The sequence below is a fragment of the Doryrhamphus excisus genome, chromosome 16 (assembly GCF_030265055.1).
Source record: "Doryrhamphus excisus isolate RoL2022-K1 chromosome 16, RoL_Dexc_1.0, whole genome shotgun sequence".
In the NCBI taxonomy this organism is placed as follows: Eukaryota; Metazoa; Chordata; class Actinopteri; order Syngnathiformes; family Syngnathidae; genus Doryrhamphus; species Doryrhamphus excisus.
In genome coordinates this window covers 15,301,819-15,324,377 of record NC_080481.1, presented here as the reverse complement: position 1 = coordinate 15,324,377, position 22,559 = coordinate 15,301,819, and the positions used below count along the sequence as shown (strand labels likewise).

The following is a 22,559-nucleotide window of genomic DNA, read 5'->3' as shown; positions in this document are numbered from 1 at the left end:
ATGAATAAACTGTGACGAGCAATCTTTCAATCATCTTTATTATGTGTATCTTTATCATATGTTATTATTATGTATCATCATTATGTATATATCAATTTAGTTTGTTTAGTTTAAGTTTAGTTGTGTGGAGTTTACAGAATACAGTTTGAGTCACATTGGTGTCAAAGGGGTGGCACGGTGGTCGAGTGGTTAGCGCACAGACCTCACAGCTAGGAGACCAGGGTTCAATTCCACCCTGTGTGGAGTTTGCATGTTCTCCCCGTTTCCTCCCACATTCCAAAAACATGCTAGGTTAATTGGTGACTCCAAATTGTCCATAGGTATGAATGTGAGTGTGAATGGTTGTTTGTCTATATGTGCCCTGTGATTGGCTGGTGACCGGTCCAAAGTGTACCCCGCCTCTCACCTGAAGACAGCTGGGATAGGCTCCAGCACCCCCCACACACACACACATAAGCCTAGTGAGGATAAGCGGTACAGAAAATGGATGGATGGAATATACCAATACATTTTTCAGATGAGCACACATGAAATGTGTCCATTTTAATGATTTGAAAATGGATTCGGACATTAGATTTGACGATGACAGAGGTTGAAAAGTCATTCTAAAAAGGACTGGGGATTTTACAAAGTAGAGCCTCATACTGATTCCAGATAACAGACAAAAATGTAAAGCATGTCATTCAAAACTCTGACATCCACACATGGCATTTCCTGAATGTTTTAGTTTCAAAACTATGGACTGAAAGCTTTAATATGCGATTTGGTCAAGCAAAAATGTCTCCAACTTTGCTGTTTTCTTTAGTGCTTAAAATATCTTTTATGAAGTCCTAAAAATTTAACGGTATTACATTTCCATATTTTTATTATTATACTTGAATAGAAAATACAGTGAGGGAAAAAAAGGCTTGCACCAAGAGAATACAATCACACCGTTTCAAAATAAACATGAAACTTTATCAGATCTAACTACAGTATACTACAGTCATGTACAGTACTGTAACAAAATGTGTTTTCGCTACCGTAAACTGTGTCCCGCATTCATAGTTTGACCTCATTCTTAAGGACCCTTACGTGAGGTTATCCTGCTACTGTACATTGTGGAAAAAAATATATAATCTTAATAAAAAATAACCATCCTTGAGTCTGTAATGGTCTACAACTTCTTCTACAACCCAGTGGCTCAACTGGTCTGAGCGTTAGTGTTGAAGCCGCAGGGTGCCATCAATATCCCAAAAGATAGAAATTCAAGGTTCACTTTTTTTTTTTTTTAAGGCATAAGCGTTGCTGCACCATGGTTTTGGAAGAGGCTAGATGGGTCTTCATCTTCGTCATCCGTGTCAAAAAAGTCGTCCACCCAAAAATCTCTGCAGCCATATTCCTGAGCATGAACGGAAACCTCATTAGCCATCAAGTGAGATGATCCCTCGATGAAATCAGCAAATCTGTGGATAAAAAGATGACGTAAGTTTATCAAGACATTCATTCATCCATTTTCTACCGCTTTTCCTCACGAGGGTCGCGGTGGTGCTTGAGCCTATCCTAGCTGTCTTCTGGTGAGAGGCCGGGTAAACCCTGGACTGGTCGCCAGCCAATCACAGGGCACATATAGACAAACAACCATTCACACTCACATTCATACCTATGGACAATTTGGAGTCGCTAATTAACCTAGCATGTTTTTGGAATGTGGGAGGAAACCGGAGTACCCGGAGAAAACCCACGCATGCACGGGGGAGAACATGCAAACTCCACACAGAGAGATGGCCGAGGGTGGAATTGAACCCTGGTCTCCTAGCTGTGATAGCAGGTGAACGCGGTGCTCGAGAATTACTTTGTCGCTGCATCAGTGTGTGGATGCAAAATGATTTTCTCCAACAAAACTTAAGACAAAATTAAACAAAGAGTCTCTCCTTAAAGCCTAATCAAGTTAAAAACCTAGGAGTAAAAATGGACTCACGCCTTTAACCTTTGACCGCCACATTAAATCAATAACATCAATAACATTTTTACCAACTAAAACATTGCCAAAATCAAACAAATAGTGACTATGACAGACGTAAGAGACTAAGCCATACCTTTTACTCCAGCAGGCTACACTAATCTAACGAGCTGTGAAACAGCTGCAGTGTACAATGCTGCTTCTCGAGTCCTGACTAGAACCAGGAAATACGTATGTACCATATTAGTCCAGTACTCGGGTCTCTGCACTGGCTTACCGTCACTCAGAGAGTAGACTTTAAAACAGCCCCGCTTGTGTATGGATCTTTTTAATATGTTAGTCATCTCTATGCACCATCTCCTGCATTTCATTTTCATGCTGAAATCCAGGTTGAAAAAAACTCTGATTCAACTGTGCATAGTACAGTAAACCTCGGATATATCGGACTCGGATATATCGGAAATTTGCTCACAACGGACAGATAAAAAAGAACCGATTTTTCTGTAATGCATTTCCAATAAAAATTCATTGCATATATCGGATTTTTTATAACGGATTTCGCCTATTTCGGACAAAATCTCCAGTCCCGTTCCAATGCATTTCCATTAAATTTCCCTCGCATATATCAGATGGCCGCATCGTGGCGCTCCGATTCGCCGAATCGTGACAGGCCGCTATACGACGTCATTTGCAGCGTTTGCAGCGTTGCCTGCGCGTCCAGGTACATTGGAAACATAGTCAAGGAAGTGCCTTTTTATAACGGATAAAATCCGATTTACGCATATACCGGATATAAATCCGATATATGCGTAAAACGGACATTTTCCGTTATACGCATATAACAGATTTCGCTTATATCGGACAAAACTTATATGGGAACAATTGAATCCGATATATCCGAGGTTTACTGTATTACTTTTAGGTTTTATGGAATTTTATGGAATTAATTAATTATTCAATCTTCTTTTCTGTAAAGCACCTTGTGAACAAATTGTGGTCTATAAATAAGCCTGCCTTGACTTATAAACAAATAAATAATCTAATTAACACTTGGAAAGAAAATTGAAAAAAAATGACAATAGCTACCTCTTGGGTGACTGAAGCCTGCTGACTGCCTTCCAGGGGCTGAACTCCGGGCTGTTGCAGTACTTCCGCAACTCTTCCAGAGAACGCAAAGTCTCCTCTTCCCCTTGCTTGCGATACTCTTCCTCCGTCAGCAGGCGACGCTTCTCCGGCTTCAAGTGAAGATAGTGCCGGATTTTCCTACAGGACGACAATGCAAATTAGTCCTGGCTTCCAAAAGAAAAATTGACTAAAATATAAATGAGTGTCATTGAGTGGGAACATCCAGAAAGCTCTCTTGCGCCATCTTGTGTTCGGCCTCACCTCACTACATGGACTGCCACTCTGATGGGGTATTCCAGATTCTTAGCAAACAGGGCTGCAACAATAACGGCGAATGCGACTTGCTGGATTTGAATTCCTAGATAAATGAAGAGCAAGCCGAACAGCTGCAGCGTCCATGACAGAATGTTGACGCTCTTTTCATCCACCAGAGGGCCGTAGCGGTAACACACAGCGAAACTGATGAAGCCCACCACTCCCACGTAACCTGGGGGGTGGAAATAAACTAGTGTTATAGAAAGTCTTGCTCTAAGCATAAAGACAGGATGCATGATAAAATTGTCATTATTTATATCATGTATTAGATTTGTCTGTACCTAAAGCAGCATGCCAATGTTCTTGAAGGATCAGGTTGAGGTTCCTACAGACAAGCTGGATGGTGTACACGGAGAATGACCATCCGCCAACAACAAATAAATAAAAGGGGCTTTTCTGTGAAAACACAAATAAAATATATTGTTTTTAAACTGACATGTTTGTATTAATATTACCAGCGACTCTATTATTATTATTATATTACCCTGGGCAAAAGCCGAGCCAGTAAGAAAAATACAATGATGAGAGAAGCAATCATTCCTGTACCCATGCCAGCAGAGTAGAAGAAGATTTGGCTCCTATTGTGTAAAAAAAAAAAAAAAAAAAAAAAAAAAAAAAAAGTGACAACATTGCCTTGAAAACGTTAATGCATTTAAAGTGTGGAAAAATGTAATTTACCTACTAAGCGAGTCAGCAAAGACAAATAGCATCACTCCAGCGAGGAAAACAATAAATAAATAGATGTCAAACTCTGAAAGAAAACACAAATATTTTGTTAGCCTAATAGCAAATGATAACAAATTGACTTCCACTTACTGCGTAGCGACTTCACAGTGTACTCGGTCTTGTCAGTAGGTTCAATCTTGAAACATGTCTTGGTGCTGAAGAGGTTGATGTTTATCGTGGTTTCATTGTGACCTTCGCGCAACATACTCTGGACCCAGCTCCAGAGAGTGAAGCGCTCCAGCTCTTGCAGCTCTTCCTCACCTCCTATGGTTTCCACCTTGAACACCTGTAGACTCCAAACTCTGACCTGTAGGGAGGGACAAACTTTGTTAGGATGGACTCAAACTACTAATGAGATTTGCCGGTGCTGGAGTAGTGTAATATAAAACTACAATACAACAACTATACCCCAAGTGAAGCAAAACATTTATTCATCTATTTTCTCTTCATTAGGGTGACTTTGGGGTACACTTTGGAGAGGTCGCCATTAGAGACAACCATTCAGACCTATAAACAATTGGGTTTTTGTGTGTTGTTTTCTTTAATTAACAACTTAGAGTCTCAAACTAACCTTACATGTCTTTGAGATTACTATTGACCCATTCAAGCACAAGGAAATCATCCTCCAACTCTCCTTGACTGTAAGGCAGACATGCTAACCTAACCACAACGCAAAAAGGTTGGGGAAAAACAGCACTCGTGCACCATGCAGCCTATCAATATTTACCTGTGTTCATTAAAATGGCAAATAACAAACCTGAATTCTTGTCCAAGTTTGCCTCCAGTTTGGTACAATGGTGTTTGTGTAGCAGAACAGGTTGGTGCCGGCCATTGCATAAGACTCTCCATCCCTGAGATCGATTATTGCTGGCTTGTTACCTAGATTATGTAAGGACATTCATATACATTTGTCAGATAAGGCACAAACATCTTATTTTCAACGTATTCACATAGTATTTGATGCGTACATATGGGTGAGCTAGATTGAAAATCATTTCATTACAAGATCAAATGTACCAAATGTTACATTGAAAGGCAAATATGGCTTGTTATAGAGGTCAGTAGTGTGCGGTTTGCTTAAAAAGGCAATTTTATACAACATATATAGCTTTAACTGCTGTACAGGCGCATACACAAGTTAACTTAGCAAAACATGACCATTCACTTGTTGTGATATGATACAAATTTGAAAACAATTAAACCCCAAAGTACAGCGCCCAACCCCATGTTACCTGTATCTTGTGATGATGTTTGAGGTAAACAAAAAAGCAGCACCGTAAAAATTAGGGACTCGGCTCTTGTACACATTACATGCTTTCGTTCTTTCATGTATCCCGCCATGATGATAACTACAGTCGCCTTTCTTCCGTTTAGCCCCGCCCTTTCCTGTTCCTGTTGAGTCTGAGACATCCAGCCAACCAGAGCATTGGACTCAATTTTTTCCCTTTTTTTGCCATCATAAAACTTTATTGATGGCGTTTTATAAACGGAAGCGTTTCATTTTATTGGGACTTGGGACTAAGAGGCGTCCTTTTGTATAGCTTACATCATTGTATACCAAAGTCGAATTTAATTCATTCTGTTTCACAATAATGATCACAATAACATTAACTGCTCATTAAATGCGTTGAAGTGATTGAGAGCATAAAAGCACACATTTGAAGTAAGTTAAGAAGTCAGCAAATATTCATATTTGCTCCTTCATGGTCACATGAATAGTGCTCATGAATAGTGCTTTGTGTGTCACTGATGGTATAGTTTGAGTTTTTGCTGATAAATTTGTTGTATAAATAATCTAAATATTTTTTAATATGCTGACCTGCTACCCAAAATGTCAAACTATTTTTTCTCAACAAGAGAGGGGAAATAGGACCTCAGAGAAAAACTAAACATAACACTTTTACTCAAGAACTATGCTACAAACTGACAACGTTTCAGGGTGTGGAATTAAATTTTGGAACAGATTGAGTCAGTAACTCAAACAGTGTACCAAGATGTGCGATTTCTGTTATGTCTATTTATACAGATTATTATTTATGATGATTATCATATTACCATATTCAAGCAGTACAATTGTAATTACAATTGTAATTGTCATTTTCTCAAAACATGCATGTTGGGTTATATTGTCCATGAATGTGAGTGTGAATAGGCCAACGTGAGCTGGGATAGGTTCCAGCTCCCGTGGCACTAATAAGGACAAGAGGTATACAAACTGGATGGATCGATATAGTGTATAATAATGGGAATTCTGACTACAGAGGGAAAATGACCTGATCTTATTTGCCATGAGCAAAACTGACATTAATTTGTCTATCTATACAAAACTCATGTATGCAATAAATTTTACAATCACCAAAAATGTTACAAAATCACAAGGGACATACAAAGAACACTGAGGGATGCTTGTTTATACCCTGAACGTGTGCATTTAACTGACTTGCTTCACTTTGCCAAAACCTTACAACGTCGCCGTTAGAGCAAAGGGCAAACAATGAAAATCATTACATTATGAATTGATAATTGTAGTCATTTCAGTTGTAACAACATATTAACAATGACAAGGAATCAGTTAGTGGCGGATTCAAGTGACCAAAACCCACAGTGTTCCTTTTAACCAAGGGGCCCTGAAGCTATCACGTGAGTTAAGGTCAATACACTATATGGAGTGGCGGAGGAGTACAAGGGGACGCCTCGGCAATTGGGGAGGGACTAGAAACGACAGAACCACTCCAAAAACTTCCACACTTTGTCCTCTTCGTCCTTCAACGACGGCATATACACTCCGATAAAAGGTAGGCAACAAAATGATTCCGGGATAACTCCTACCTGCCAGTGTTTTGAATAAAATGTGGGTAGTTTAGAGCACTACGGCAAACAAAGGTGTACAAAAAACATTCAGTTTTCAGGCAACATGGTTGACAGGCTGGAGATATCGTCGAGTTTATGTAAGAGTCATTTATCTGACAAATTCAATAAGCTTCATTTGCGGACAAAGCAGCTATTGTTACTGGGGCTGGTTAACGGTCCCTAAACGGAACTTCTGTTTCTGCTGAGGCGACCATCTTTTTTTTTTTAATAGATGATAGCTTAGTTACGCACTTAAAAAGCGTTGGCTTTTTGGCTATTGATGAGTCTTCTTATTCTTATTAATAATGATTTTCCAGGGCCTCATCGAAGAGGGGAGAAGTTTAAAGTTGATAAGCAGCTGTTTTAAGAGCCATTTGGAGTTAAAATGTGCGGGAGCGAGAACTCGGATCATCTTAAGGAACAGCTGCTGTTCACTGACGTCACTTACAATCACTTTTACTTTTGGGAAAAAGTGAAAGAAAGTTAACAAATGTTCATTTTTTTTCCCTGATCCAGGAAGCTGATCCTCTTCAAACATGACTCTCGAAGGAGGAATGAAGTGTGTCAAGTTCATGCTATTCTTTTTCAACTTCATTTTTTGGGTGAGTCATAGTCAACTTCTTCTTTTTTGTTTTTTTATCAGTTGTTGATTATCAAAAGGAACCATGAATGAAAATAATAACATACAGGAAGTAAGCTCAGGCCACTTTACTGTAATATGTGCTTTGAAAATGAATCGCCTATTCCTTCTACCTGTGTTATCCCACCCCATGTAACCTGTCACATGTTTGTCTTATGACGTCTGTTAGTATGTGTGAAATGATATGATTCACGATGAGTATACGCATCTTATGACATCCGCCGCATGATTATGTGTTGCAAAAATAATTGTGAGTGTGTACTCTTTGAGAATACAAAGTGCATTTATCTCAAATACCATAACCTGCCAGAAGAGCTTTACAGCAAGTGGTGATTATGGAATGTTAATCTTATGACCAGATTTTACTCTGTAACAATGTCATGTGACTCCCCCCCACAAAGCTTAAAGTTTTTTTTTCTTTTATTGTAAGTTTTATCTTTGTATAAGAGCATTATTTAAAGCGAATTCATGCCTTGGTTATGGGGTTTATAGAATGATGTTTACATTCTTAAAAAAACATCAACTGATTAGAAAAAAACATAACTGCAGTTTCATACCAGGCTGGTTTTTCTCAGCTGCGCATCAGGTGATGCATGTCAAGTTTTGCCTCAAGCGCCAATATTACAATGTACAACTTAAAACATCTTTTTTCCATAACACGAATAATATTCAGAGTTAGTGAAAGTGATTGCAAAGGTCGAATCCAAGCAACTGGACTCTTCCTGTTTGTTGAAGACGTTTCACCTTTCATCTAAAAACTTTCTTTGTTCCTAAAATTGTAGGTGTGGAGTTTATGTTTCTAGTAGGCGTGTTTCTAGTGGGCGTGCAGTGAGGCAGAGGCGGCAGTTAATTTGCATCTAAAAATTCCTTTAAACAAAAAAGATATACAATAGTTTGAAAGAGATGCGAAATAAGTCATTTATGTCGAACTAGAAAAGCTATTGCTTAACAGAGGATGTTTGCACCATCCACTATGGTCTGCTTATTACAACATTGTCCTGACACCCCCCCCCCCCCACCCCAACCCCAAAGGCTGTCTCATTCAATGGGAGTTGCCACTAATGAGTTGTTTGGTGAACTGCTGCTGTACTGGCCCACAGTAACTACAACAACCATATTGTGACCACACCCACAAGAGACAGGGAAGCTCAATTCCTAAAAATTTTAGAACTGGTGTAACTCTGATACCCTGAATTTTGGTATTCATGAATGCAACTTGTTGTGGATGTTATTGGTGGATAAGGAGGATGTGTTGTTGTGAATGAAGTGCATACTGTGTTGGAACTGAGCATTACTGTTGGGGTTAGGGTAGGCAGTAATAGTGCATCAGATGTGGGACTCTGTCAGGATGCTACAGTATCATTAGGGTGTTTATATTTGTAACCATTTTACTCTGACACTCCTCAACTTGTTTTATTGTTTCTTTTCTAATGGCAAATGTTTTGTAGTGTCTGCGATAGGGAAGAAGTGGAAATGGAGCATAATTTATGTTAGTGGGTGTCTGCATAGTTTAGCATGCTACTGCGATTTTGTGTGTGTCAGCATATTTTCACTGCGTTGCGTTTAACCTCTTTAATGTAGGGTTTTGGGTTGTTTTTTTTTACAATGCCCAATGATGACATGCAGGTTCTGACTGAAAAAGGACAACGGGCAGGTTTTTTCTTGCACCCAGCTCAACACACACAAGCAAGGGCATTACAGTTGGTTGAAGATTTTATAGCAATGTGTGCAGAGGTTGACATGCCATTAGAAACGTTAGCCAGGCTACATCCGTTTGTGAATTAATAAGGATTTTTGCATTTAATTAACAGACTTTTTATTCATTAACCCATAAAGCATGCACACTATACTAGTGAAAATAAGCGTAACATGTAAAAAAAAATGAAATTCTAAAAAATTAAAAGTGAAAAACAGAATTCTAATTGAATTTTGAAAAAAAAAATGATTTCATAGAGGCCTCAGCGGCGACAACAAAAGAGAGAAAATGAGCATGGCTGAAGGGGGAGGAGAAGCGGAGACTGCTAAAACGGGGAGTTACCTCTGTTATGTGGAAGTGGTTTGGTTTCAATGTGGAGACGGAGACCATAATGTGGCAAAAGGTGGCAGCATGACAAATTTGTTCTACCATCTCAAGCGCAAACACAGAGCCGAGTACAAAGAGTGTCACATGAAGCATTCAGCGGGCTTGTCTACACTTACCCAGTCAAAAATACAAAACGTTTAGTTTGATAGCCACTAAATGCACTTTCTGTATTTCACAGTTTAGCAGTAAATCAATAAATGTGCTTTACAATTTGAGACAAGTGCATTCAATTATATGGGTTAAGCTAAGTAGCTTTTTATAGAAGACTCAGCTGAATTTAAATATATATATTGTGATACATACTGAAAATATTGTGATACAAGCCAAGGTCCATATCGCCCAACCCTATTTGTCTCCTTTTTGTTTTCTTAGCTACACTATTAGATGTCTATTTGACTCAAGTTCAAATATTGACTTTGGTAGTGCCAATAAGCAGCAAGCTACTGTAGTCATTGCTTGAAACCAGAAACAAAACGCATTGAGCTGGGCCTTTGGAACAAGGCTACAATTACAATGGCAGTTTCATTGTGTTATTAACACAATGTGTTAATAACGTGATAACAACTCTCTCCTGCTTTCCATCATATTTACGATTGGTCAACATGTTCTCTAGAACCAAGGTTTATTGTGTTGGCAACTTTCTTTGGAGAGATACAACTGACTGTTAAAGGCCATAACAATACATCTTGTACCTCCTGTCAGAACCTAGGTGAACAATTTAATATTAAATGTACATGCTTGTGGACCATGGGAGGAAGTTGGAGTTGTTGTGTTCTCGTGTTAAACGATGCCAAAGTTTCAGATAATGAGGTTTACGCATTTGGAAGTGAGCCCTGAAAGTAGTTTGGGACGGCTTCAAAATGCTCCGTTTCAGAGGGCGTTGCAAAACTGTTCCTTTTGTGATGTCACAGAGGACGTGGCGCGACACTTTACACTCTCTGCTTCTCTGTTTACGAGGCAAGCTCAGGCAGAAGTTAATGCAGATTCTGGCTTCTGAGCTCCACAGCAACAGCGGTGTGTCTGACAAAGTGTGTCCGACAATGAGTGACCACACGTCTGCGCACCAGTGGTGCTTCTGAAAAAAAGTGTGTGATAATAATTTCAACAATAAGTTCATACACAGTAAGTCAGGGGTCCCCAGCCAGAAGCTCATGCTAGTAACTCCTAAACACTTTTCAATTAGCTCTACAAAGACTTTAATCATTTATTATCAACTCCTGTATCCACTATATTGGAGAGTAGGGGTTCGTTCGTAGTCAGGAAGCACTTTATGCGTGTGACCAATCACAGTGGAGTGGGATGCCCAGAGGCGGCAGAGGCTTGTGTGGTTTTTATTAAATTAAAACACACTGTTTTTGGCGGGAAACACAAATTCAAGGAAAGACAACTGGAATAGGAGCAGATTCTGCAAGACCTAGAAAGCTTTCTGTGCAGGTTATTGTGTGTAGCTGCTCTGTAGGAGTCCGCAACGCAATACAAAGGGTCGAAAAAATCAGCACGACAGGTCCCCTTTTAAAGTGCTGCTGCTCCACAGGAACTGAACCGACCGGTATAACAGACTTGAACATAGTAAATATTGTGTGTTAATATTTTCCCAGGATGAGCACATTTTGGTTCATAAAAAAACCCACCAGTTCCTCAAAAAATGTAGTCGTTCAGCCTGCAATCTCCGTGACCGCACTGCTTACTGTGCTGTAGTTCAGCATTTCACAGTTTCCTGTTCATGTTGGTCCTACGTGATCCAACAGTTGACCGTCACAATGTTTGCGAAAGATCCCATGAGCTGATCTGCCCCCCCCCCTCCCTCACTCCCCCGCACATTGGTGCATAAATGTCTGCTAACTTGCACATGTACACTAGACAGACGGAATATTACAGAATATTGCAACTTCCTTCCATCTGCTTAGCAACTTTGCTTATTCAGCACGGCCTTCTGAAGAGTGATAAGCAGGCAAGGAAACACTCTGTGGTTATCATGTGGGACTCAGAAGATCAAGGGTTCCGATCTCCTTTTGGGCGTCTCTGTGTGAAGTTTGCATGTTCTCCTCATGTTTACATGGTTTACGTCCAGGTACTCCAGATTAGGGATCAACCGATATGTTTTTTTTGGGGGCCGATGTCGATACCAATTTTTTTCCATCACCCTTAGCCGATGTCCAATTTTTGCTTGGGCCGATATTTGTGGCCGATACTGCTTTTGCTCCCTCAATTTACTTAAAAAAATGACCATGATAACAAATATTAAAGGTCTCATGTTTAAACAAATATTTATTGAAATGTAAACACAGAATGCAGTAGGATTCAGCTTTCTTAAACACACATTTAAATGTCATTATATTAACTTTAAAAGGAATAAATATTCAACCATGTGCAAAACATTTCTGTCGTAGTTTAAATTTATCTAGCATCGATGTGATGACTGCTCCTCTGCAGCGTGACGCGTTAGAGCAGAGGTAGGGAACCTATGGCTCGGGAGCCAGGTAGGGCTCTTTTGATGACTGTATCTGGCTCTCAAGCATTTACCACAATAAAAATGTATTTTTGCTAACATTTTAAAGTAAACATCACAGAAATCACTGTTAAAAATAATATTAAAAATCAAAACGTTCTTATGCATTTTAATTCGTCCATCTATTTTCTACTGCAATACGGCCGACCATATCCATCTTTCTTGATGATATTTTCCAGGTCAAACACCAAAACTTGATTATTACTGGGTAATGCTGTAGTCTACCTCGGTCATTGAGATGTCAACATGTAAATATAAACTTTCCTCCTTTAGTCAAATAGTCACCTAGCTAAAGCTGCAGAACCAAGCCTTCTGGTGAAGATGGCCAAAAGAATGAAATACGTGTACTGAATACGGTTCAAAACTATGCAGCAGCAGAAGTTGCATTAATGGCAGCAAGTATTTGATTTATTATTAGACACTGCGCTGCTCACGAAAGTGTGCTGGCCACACCCCATTGGCGTGGGGTAGTGTGCCTGGTCTACGTAATTAGAGCCCATTATATCTAAAACTGTTGGTCTTACATAAAAATGCACACATTTTATTGCATTCAATGTTTAAAAAAATGTATATGGCTCTCACAGATACACATTTAAAAATATCTGGCCTTCATGGCTCTCTTAGCCAAAAAGGTTCCCGACCCCTGCGTTAGAGGGATAGGAACACTCAAAAGCAGCGATCACTAACTAGCCTAACCAATATATCAGTGGGCCCGATTGTCTACCGCCTCAGTACGAATTTGGGAGCATGCAGATCTATCTAGGACAGGGGTCTCAAACGCGCGGCCCGCAGGACACTAGTTTGAGGTCCCCGCCTTGATATGAAAGTTTAATGTTAGTGCGGCCCGCGCAAGTTTGATATGGATGCTGTATGGTATCATGTACCCAGAAAAAATTATTACGTTTGATTAATGTTCATGTTAAAGGTTAAATAACTGTTAATAGTTATCCTCCCTATCCGTGTGGAAGTGGTAAGTTTTTGGCTATTTAAGTTTAAAGGAAATAACTTGAAGGCTACCGTTTAGGTCGCTAGCTCTCTAGTTTGCGAGTTAGCATGTGTCTCAAGACCCTGCAGTTGCGCAATATGTTGTAAATAAAAAGAGTATAAATGTGACTATAGTCGTGTTTTGTCATGTCTACAGGGCTCTAATAATGCTTTGTTCATTTTAATCTGAAAAAAATAATTTGTCTACCCACCAACTATATGTGGTTTCTTAAGTTTTTATTATTTGCCGTTTTATTATTATTATTATTATTATATTTATTTATTACTGATTGATTGATTTTCTTTATTCTTGATTTGTTTATTTATTTTTCATCTTATTTTGTGCAGAAAAATAAAAATTAAGATATTTGAGAACAGTGGAATGGAGCTTTTATTGTAGAAAATCGGAACCAAAGCACTGAAAAAGTGTGTATATTTTTCTGTTTTTAATAAATGCGTTTGTTTTTTTGGGGAAAACCTGATGCAGCCCAGTCTTGCCCAGACCCTAGCTCCAGTGGCCCCCAAGTAAATTGAGTTTGAGACCCCTGATCTAGGACTTTTAGTGAAGGAGAAACTTTCGGCTGTGTCGGGCTATGCATGACGTGTGACGCGCGTACCCTCTGCAACCACTTGTTACTTCTTGCACGCATGTCAGTCTCGGCACTTTACCCAGTTCAGCTGTCCAATGACGAGTGAGCGTTTGTGCCACCCTTGAAACTGCACACCGATTTCAGCTGTGGTGCCGAGCTGACGGAGCGGAAGTGCCGGCATTTGCCGAGGGCACAGAAGAAGGGGCCTCAAAAAGACAACCAGTTACATGTTAGCGAAAAGGACAAAACCAATTTAAGGGTACCCAGTGCCCAATGGGGCGGCCTGCAACAAGTAATATCATGTTTTTAAAAAAAAAATGCCCTGTAACAATATCCTCTCCTTTGCAGTTATGTGGCCTGGCATTGATTGTAGTGGGAGTCCTGGTTCAAGTCTCCTTGCATAGCACCCTGATGATCAACGATGCGTCTGCGTCAGGAGCTCCCATCGTCATCATCGCCGTGGGTGTGGTCATTTTCTTTGTCGCTTTCTTCGGCTGCTGCGGCGCCTGGAAGGAGAACTACTGCATGGTTACCATGGTAACTGTCGTTGTTGAATCCCTAACAAAGGCTATAACAAGTATATGTAGTTTTTCATTTTTCATTTCGCTTCCCCAGTTTGCCATCCTTCTCTCACTGGTCATCCTGGTCCAGATTGCTGCGGCAATCGCTGGTTACATCTTCAGAAACAAAGTGAGCGAGTGAATAAACGGTGCTAAAAATGCCACATAGTAAAAGTACTTAAACCGTATTTCCACTTGTGTCCTTCCCACGAGGTCTCTGACGTCGTCCAGGCGAGTTTGACTGACATGATTTCCAGTTACAACAACAGCTCAGCTGAATTCAAAGCCAGCGTGGATGCACTGCAGGAGGATGTGAGTTACTCCTCGGTGTTTACCGAGTCCTGACAACACCCTCGCATTAAATCCGCATCCTAGTTCTGCATGACTGCTCGACACTGGACACTGTTTGCCCTCACATCCTGTCTTGTCATAAGTTACTTCATGACATTCATCTTGTGTGCATTTCCAATACCTCAACGCTGCTGTCGGTGCTTCCAGTTGAAATGCTGCGGCATGAACAGCTCCTCTGACTGGAGAAGCTTCCGACCCGACGGGAACTCCGTGCCGGATTCCTGCTGTTTGAATGTCTCGACAAATTGTGGAATTGGTGCCATGAGAGACTCTGCCAAAGTTTACCAGGAGGTAACCGTTTAGTTATTATAACATATTAGCTCATTAAATACAATAAAAACTATTTAAAATACAACAAATAAAGGGCTGCACGGCGAACGAGTGGTTAGCACGCAGACCTCACAGCTAGGAGACCCGAGTTCAATTCCACCCTCGGCCATCTCTGTGTGGAGTTTGCATGTTCTTTAACAAATTTCTGTTTACTGGGCATGACAGAAAATAATTGAACCACTCGTCTATGAAATATCAAATCTCCATTGGGCAGCTCTATGTGGAGTTTGCATTTTCTCCTACTTCTTCTTTCTTTCTCTTTCGGCTTTTCCCTTCAAGGGGTCGCCCTCATGTCCTCCTTCACTACATATGTCTGGCCTCTCCAAGGCCTCTAACATGTAATGTCCCTCTAATGTACTCGTTCCTGATCCTATCCATCCTGGTCACCTCTACTAAGCATGAAAAACATGCATTGGCAAGTCTAAATTGTCCATAGGTATGAATGTGAGTGTGAATGGTTGTTTGACTATATGTGCCCTGTGATTGGCTGGCGACCAGTCCAGGGTGTACCCCGCCTCTCGCCCCGAAGACAGCTGGGATAGGCTCCAGCACCCCTGCAACCTTCGTGAGAATAAGCGGTAGAAAATGAATGAATGAATGACAACAAATAAATAAAATGGATAAAATGACACTTTAAAAAGGAACTATCAACTGCTTTATGTTTTCATTTTCTTTGCAGTCCGTTTTCACGTCAAGGCAATTGCTCCATCAAAATATGGCCAAAACCAATGCATATGTCGTCATATCTTTATGGACGTTTGATCTCCATGGACCCTTAACCGACATTAACTTGTCAGCCTACCTTCTTCTTATGTATTTTAAGTACATTTCACACCTACTGTATGTTTGTCGTGCACATAGCGATGCATATAGGACCATACTGACAGAAATCCACTTACTCAAGTTTCCTTTTCTTTGCCTCCAGGGTTGTCGCAAAGCAGTCGAGGATTTACTCAAGAAAAACATCCAGTGGGTCATAATTGCAGCTCTGGTTCTTGCTTTTATCGAGGTATGTAAGAATGTTTCATCAGAACGTTGTATTTAACTCGTCTGATATAAGTGGTGTCCTATTTTAAAAGTTATGAAACGCATTGTGATTGCAGGTCACGGGTGTCGTGTTTGCCTGTGTGCTGATGAGAGGCATCCGTAGCGGCTACGAAGTCATGTGATTCAGTTCACGCCTGCATAAACAACGGATGTAGTGCACAGAACAATTCCCCCCCCCACTCCCCTTTTTCGATAGGTCGGGAGTGTTTTGTGGTTTAATACACATTTAGGCATGTCAAATACATTTCTTAGGCAGCACAGTCTACTTTTTGTCTAAATGTTTTCTTGATGGTTAAAGAATTTCAATGTTTCTCATTCAGCTAGAAATATACATTTTAGTTTTAAGGTGTGTTGGTTCCCTTTGTTTTTATTAAATACTCCTTAAATTATTTGTGATTGACTTCTTTAAGAGCAAATAGTTTTATTTTTATTTGGACACACTCATTACATAGCACATCGATATATCACTTAACATGAACAAATAATAGAAATTGTGCCAGCAACCCATAATTAATGTAATGTGTCCTTGTAAAAGGCACAGGATGAAATGGTATTTCCTTTAGTGCATAAGTAGGAACTTCCTCTTTGTACAGTCAGCACAAGCTTTGACATTTTGTGCTTCAGCGTCATCGGAGTAAAAAAATGAGGAAATTTTTGCTGTCACTCAGTCGGCTTCGAATATATAATAATTATTTACCAATAAGTTACATTTTCACCACATGCACACACTCAAGTTTTCTTCAAAACCCTCCTACAGCCAAATTTCACCATCATGTAATTACCTTGACGTCTTTAAAATAAAATAAGCAGTGCGTACAACGAGGTACTGTACATGCAACGAGAGATTGATGACAACTTGTGAATGAAATCCGCGCTTTTTACAAACGGAATGTGTCTGAACAATGATACCACTCCTCTGTAGCTTTATTCAGACATAAGTAGCAGGAGGTTTTGGCTATACTGAGGAAATAATGAAATCACATCATTAGAACCACTTGTCAGTTCTTTTTAAGTCCCCTTGTGAAACGTGTAAACTGCACTCCATATTCTCTCCTTGATCAGCCTTAGTAATGCACGTGTAAGCCTTTGTACCAAAGTAAAGATGCTCAGATTTGACAACAAACATGCCTTGAGGGAGGGGGGGGGGGGGGGGGGGGGAATCTTAAATTTTCCCATAAACCTGAAGTCCTGCCAAGAGAAGCAAGTATTAAAATACTTTTCCCATCTGTAAAAATGAGATGTTAACTAGTCAAATGAAGTAACTGCTGGCTGCGTTGTCAAATGAAGAGGGCGCCAGGCTTCCTGTTTAGGCGGTGCTTCCATTATTTCGGTGGTTGGCGGAGAGAAACACAAGGCAGTGCAAAAGTAGCGACACCTCTGATTCTGGGGGTGAAAAAAAAAGCACGCAGTGAGCCTTTTATTAAGTGTAATGAAAACTAAATGTAAAACAGCTTGGGAAATCGAGTACATTACCCTTCAGTGAAGAGGATATGTGAAGCCATTGGGACAACCACTCACGGCACTGTACAATACCAACGCAATCGGAATTGAGGCCCCGGACATAGCATGCCTGAAAGAGGAATACACATTTATAGCGACACACAGCTTCCAACGCAGTTGACACAAGTTAAAAGTCTCACCTGTCTCACTTCTGCGTCACTTAGTTGGTCAGGACCGAGTCTGCTGAGAGCTCGGTCCAGCAAGGTCAGCTCAAAGGCGTGCCCAAGGAGCCGCCGCTTAATTAAGAACCCTGGGAGGCGGGGCGTCAGGAAGAAGAGCGAGCTGATCTGTCTCTAAAAAAAACAAAAAGGGCAGACACACTTAAATATATGCCACTGTGGGAATGGTATCGAAGTGTGAAAGGACAGGTTTTACTGACCATCTGACCCACAGTCAACCTATTTATGCCTAGATGGGGCCCTGAAAACAGGCTCCGTACAGCAAGAACTTCAGACACTTTGGGATTGGCTCCAGACTGCACCTGTACAATAAATTGTATCAGACACGTTCTATAACAGGGGTCTCAAACTCAATTTACCTGGGGGCTACCGGAGCTAGGTTCAGGGTGAATTCCGGGCCGCATCAGGTTTTCCAAAAAAAAAAAAAAAAACCCAAAACGCATTTATTAAAAACTGGAAAAAAAAATCAATAAAAAAAAAAATATCTTCAATGCTTTTGCTTCTGCTATACCCTACACTTTTTCAGTACTTTGGTTCCGGTTTTCCACACCAAAATATCTGATAAAACATTCCACTGTTCTCAAATATCTTAATTTTTATTTTTCTATACACAAAATAAGATAAAAAAAATAAAGAAACAAATTAAGAATAAAGACAATAAATCAATCAGTAATACATAAGTAAAATAATAATAAAACAGCAAATAAGAAAAACGTAAGAAACCACATACAGTTGGTAGAAAAATTATTTTGTTCAGATTCAAATGTACAGTATTAACAGTTATTTAACCTTTAACATGAACATTAATGAAACTTAATCATTTGACCCAATTAGCAAGTTAGCATCGTACTCATAGTTCCATCTGGGAGTAGCGTCGTAACTTTAACAACATGTTACACTTGACGTGTATTTTCCGTTTTATTCCAAATGATTTCCTGCATTTATTTGTACCCAGTGTCATAAGCAATTAGCTTCATTGCTAATCCAAAGCAAAACAGGGTGGGGTAACAAGGTAGGGTAACAGTTTCAACTTTAACATGTTTCAACATGTTGTCATTTCAACATTAAACTTTGGTATCAAGGTGGGGGCCTCAAACTAGCATCTCGCGAGCCGCATTTGGCCCGCGGGCCGCAAGTTTGAAACCCCTGTTCTGTAACAACGAATAACACACTCTCTTACCTTAGAACACAGGTTGTCAAGACGTCTCTGTAGTTGGGAAACTGTCAACTTCCTGCTCGCATGCTGGAGCCCTTTAAGTATTGGCCAGTGGTGTTGGGCCCTCAATGAATGGTACACTTGTCGATACTCTGCCTGCTGCTTTGGGGTCCAGAAATGAGGAATCAGCAACTGGCGAGGGAAGAAGTACCTACGGAGCAAAAAAAAACACAAAAAGTGATGAGACAAAGTAGAGAAGAAAAAAAAAATCAGTGTAACTTACATCAAGACGAAAACTAAGTAGTTGGCAAAGGGAGGGATGGATATTAGTGCCAGCGGGATAGCCTTGATCAGGTCTCGGCGAAACTATCTCACAAATGTAAAGACACACAAAAGGGGCAAATATGAGTTCAGGCACACATCGCTGGAAGTATTTTATAAGTAGTTGTCTCTTTACACAACCCTAATATGAAACAGTATTATTTGACAATAAATCTACTCAGTGCCTTTATTGTACTGCAAAAGGGGCAAGGTACACACTTCAGTGGTATGAAAAAGTTTGGGCACCCTGGTTTTTCCTTCTTTGCAGCCATTCCAGTTAAATATATCATATAGCAGACAAACACAGTGATAGATGAGAAGTGAAATGAAGGTTATAGGATTTACAGAAAGTGTACAATAATGGTAATGGTTTAATTTCATTTGAACATGCATCAGATTACAATTGAATGCATCACATAATCAGTTCCCAGTTCCACATGTCGACAAGGAGTAGGAAGAAGCAAAGCTTATTAAATCCTACCCCTCCATCTGGTACTTTTACAATCAGTAACTGTTACATTTGTTCACTTCCTGCTTTCCTAATATAGTTTTTTTAGAGAAGTATTGGATGACATTTTTAGGTAATTGTAATTGGTAATTGGTAATTTAGGTTTTTAGCCTTATGCATTATTTTAGCTGTTTGAAAATTAACTATATCAGCAAGTTTAAGTATTTGTGACTCCTTATTTCTAAAATCACAAATACTTAAACTTGCTGATATAGTTAATTTTCAAACAGCTAAAATAATGCATAAGGCTAAAAACAACCAATTACCTAAAAATGTCATCCAATACTTCTCTAAAAAAAAAACTATATTAGGAAAGCAGGAAGTGAACAAATGTAACAGTTAGTGATTGTAAAAGTACCAGATGGAGGGGTAGGATTTTATAAGCTTTGCTTCTTCCTACTCCTTTTGGACATGTGGAACTGGGAACTGATTATGTGATGCATTCAATTGTAATCTGATGCATGTTCAAATGAAATTAAACCATTACCATTACCATTATTGCACACTTTCTGTAAATCCTATAACCTTAATTTCACTTCTCATCTATCACTGTGTTTGTCTGCTATATGATATATTTAACTGGAATGGCTGCAACAGAAATAAGGAGTCACAAATACTTAAACTTGCTGATATAGTTCATTTTCAAACAGCTAAAATGGACTATGATGGACTATTATAAATCCTGTGGTGATTACATTAGGAGTCCAACACTAATAAATCAACACGTTCCGTTCTTTACACTGTGTAGGGGCCAACTATATTCATGGTAATGGTTTTATTTCATTTGAACATGCATCAGATTACAATTGAATGCATCACATAATCAGTTCCCAGTTCCACATGTCCAAAAGGAGTAGGAAGAAGCAAAGCTTATTAAATACTACACCACTAATGTGTGTTGTGTGTGTACGAGGGCGAAACAACAAGTCAATTCACCTGTCTGACTTTCTCCAGTTCCCTGTAGGACAGCTCTTCATACATGACCCCATGACTTGCCATCTTGGTTTTGATCTGACTCACCTCTTTGGCATCTTGGAAGAGAAGCTTGAATCCTGCACTGACACAATCAGAGGTAACGCACCACATTGCAACACTTTAGCCACTTTGTACTGCTCGATTCTGACAATGTATTCACTTAACAGTATGTTTGATTTTGTGGTTTGCAACATAGTAGGATACTAGAATTCCTTTGGTACCTGGGACAATGCGCTTTTGGCCTCTGAACAGTACAATCATGGATGTTACGCAGACATCTTCACTTTACCTTCTACTAAAGTATGGTGGAGCACGTAGAAACGGGGGAATCGTCTTTTGAGAAATCCCTCATATTTGTCTTTTGCCCATTCGAGCTTGGAAGTGACAAAACGGAAAACACCTCGCCGCACTTCTGGTGATGAAGAGTATCTACAAAAGTACAAGACGTGTAAAAAATTATTCATTAGTGCAACAATCAAGATGAACTACCCTGCATAACATTACAATGCTGCACGGGGGATGAGTGGTTAGCACGCGGGCCTTACAGCTAGGAGACCCGAGTTCAATTCCACGCTAGGCCATCTCTGTGTGGAGTTTGCATGTTCTCCCCGTGGGTTTTCTCCGGGTACTCCGGTTTCCTCCCACATTCCAAAAACATGCTAGATTAATTGGTGACTCCAAATTGTCCATAGGTTTGAATGTGAGTGTGAATGGTTGTTTGTCCAAAGATCCAAATGTGCAAAATCCATAGTCTAGCAATTTTTCAACTGGTCTTTTGATCAGGTCTGTATATATTCACCATTTTTCATTTCGGAACGATCAAGGCATATACATGACAACATTTAAATAGCTATATGACAGCAACCTAATGTCAACACACCGCTAAGCGACTACATAAAACAACAGTTGTAGCAGGGATATACTTGGTCATCTAACCCTCGTTTTGCCACACAAACCTGGACTGATGGCACATGCATGGGATGCACAAGGCATTCATTTTGTTGTTTGCTCGAACACTCCAGAGTCGAGTCAAAGACATATGATTAGCAAGCCTCAAACAGGACAGCGCCATGTCGGAATGGCAACTTCCGGGTAGTTACCGTAAAGACGCCAACAGGGGGTAATTTAAAAATGGTGTTCACTTACCGTAATGTTTAATGTTTGTGTACTCTTCTGATATTTATTTCACCAGAGTGTCTGTTGAAATCTGTGACATGGCATTGAACAGCAAAGCCTCCATCTGTGAACATGGTCTTCTTTCCAGTGTGAAAGTTGTACTGTGTTTGGAAGGCCAAAGTGTCAACAGGCGTAACAAGAAAAAACGCAATAAGAAACATTCCTAATTTATATACTGTAGCCACATGAGTGTTTACATGACAGAGTCTAGAGTTAAAATTGGATGCCGAAGCAAATGAATGTAACATAATGTAGTTCGCTATGGAGGAGAAAGTCCGCCATGTTGGTGAGCAAGAGAAGTGAGTGGGCGGGGCTAGGCGGACAATAGTGTACAATGTATTCACTAGTTCTGATCTGAGTATAAAATAATGTTATACACTGTACATACACGTTGATAAAATGTATTAATGCTATTTAGTGAACACAATGAATATATATGTATATGTATACATGTGTAAAAGTTCGTTATACGTCAGAAATATGACAACTGTTTACTATTCACTGTTACGTTTGGTCACTTCCTGGCTTTCTGGCATTACTTTTTTTACACATACAGAAGTACAGTATAAGGTAATGTAACCATATAGTGGCATAATGTTTATGTTATTGTCCAAAAAACGATAATCATCATAGCTATATCCACCAAAATGGTGATATATAATAACAAATAAACACAACATGACTCGTTCAAG

General features: G+C 39.8%; 3 protein-coding genes across 4 annotated transcripts; 1 reads left to right on the top strand and 2 right to left on the bottom strand.

Moving 5' to 3' along the window:
- Nucleotides 1-847: 847 nt before the first annotated feature.
- Nucleotides 848-5,507, bottom strand: nemp1 (nuclear envelope integral membrane protein 1). Its single transcript, XM_058051649.1, has 9 exons — nucleotides 5,341-5,507; nucleotides 4,866-4,987; nucleotides 4,199-4,415; nucleotides 4,061-4,133; nucleotides 3,867-3,960; nucleotides 3,664-3,778; nucleotides 3,329-3,554; nucleotides 3,029-3,205; nucleotides 848-1,445 (listed from the first exon to the last, which is right to left on the bottom strand). The coding sequence occupies exons 1-9, from the start codon at nucleotides 5,447-5,449 to the stop codon at nucleotides 1,271-1,273; spliced, it is 1,308 nt and encodes a 435-aa protein (XP_057907632.1). The 5' UTR covers nucleotides 5,450-5,507; the 3' UTR covers nucleotides 848-1,270.
- A 1,228-nt stretch (nucleotides 5,508-6,735) lies between these two features.
- On the top strand, nucleotides 6,736-16,441 carry cd63 (CD63 molecule). Of its 2 annotated transcripts, none has more exons than XM_058051066.1 (8): nucleotides 6,736-6,903; nucleotides 7,475-7,560; nucleotides 14,113-14,301; nucleotides 14,380-14,454; nucleotides 14,538-14,636; nucleotides 14,823-14,966; nucleotides 15,931-16,014; nucleotides 16,109-16,441. In XM_058051066.1, the coding sequence occupies exons 2-8, from the start codon at nucleotides 7,495-7,497 to the stop codon at nucleotides 16,172-16,174; spliced, it is 723 nt and encodes a 240-aa protein (XP_057907049.1). In that variant the 5' UTR covers nucleotides 6,736-6,903; nucleotides 7,475-7,494; the 3' UTR covers nucleotides 16,175-16,441. The 2 variants fall into 2 exon arrangements, with proteins under 2 accessions (XP_057907049.1, XP_057907050.1); XM_058051067.1 differs by lacking the exon at nucleotides 6,736-6,903 and adding an exon at nucleotides 6,987-7,056.
- Nucleotides 16,431-21,777, bottom strand: letmd1 (LETM1 domain containing 1). Its single transcript, XM_058051063.1, has 9 exons — nucleotides 21,648-21,777; nucleotides 20,981-21,120; nucleotides 20,653-20,768; nucleotides 19,171-19,253; nucleotides 18,912-19,098; nucleotides 17,932-18,033; nucleotides 17,693-17,845; nucleotides 17,526-17,622; nucleotides 16,431-17,435 (listed from the first exon to the last, which is right to left on the bottom strand). The coding sequence occupies exons 1-9, from the start codon at nucleotides 21,761-21,763 to the stop codon at nucleotides 17,359-17,361; spliced, it is 1,071 nt and encodes a 356-aa protein (XP_057907046.1). The 5' UTR covers nucleotides 21,764-21,777; the 3' UTR covers nucleotides 16,431-17,358.
- Nucleotides 21,778-22,559: the final 782 nt, after the last annotated feature.

Bases quoted from the DNA above. Each gene is read 5' to 3' on its own strand.
- cd63 (XM_058051066.1), top strand. From the start codon at position 7,495: ATGACTCTCGAAGGAGGAATGAAGTGTGTCAAGTTCATGCTATTCTTT. The intron at 14,455-14,537 runs GTGAGCGAGTGA...CCTTCCCACGAG, and splicing joins GTTACATCTTCAGAAACAAA to GTCTCTGACGTCGTCCAGGC. The intron at 16,015-16,108 runs GTATGTAAGAAT...TTGTGATTGCAG, and splicing joins TGGTTCTTGCTTTTATCGAG to GTCACGGGTGTCGTGTTTGC.
- nemp1 (XM_058051649.1), bottom strand. From the start codon at position 5,449: ATGGCGGGATACATGAAAGAACGAAAGCATGTAATGTGTACAAGAGCC. The intron at 4,416-4,865 runs GTTTGTTATTTG...CCCTCCCTACAG, and splicing joins AAACTTGGACAAGAATTCAG to GTCAGAGTTTGGAGTCTACA. The intron at 1,446-3,028 runs GTAGCTATTGTC...TTTTATCCACAG, and splicing joins AGGCTTCAGTCACCCAAGAG to ATTTGCTGATTTCATCGAGG.
- letmd1 (XM_058051063.1), bottom strand. From the start codon at position 21,763: ATGGCGCTGTCCTGTTTGAGGCTTGCTAATCATATGTCTTTGACTCGA. The intron at 17,846-17,931 runs GTCAGTAAAACC...TGTTTTTTTTAG, and splicing joins GGTTGACTGTGGGTCAGATG to AGACAGATCAGCTCGCTCTT. The intron at 17,623-17,692 runs GTGAGACTTTTA...TTCCTCTTTCAG, and splicing joins GTGACGCAGAAGTGAGACAG to GCATGCTATGTCCGGGGCCT.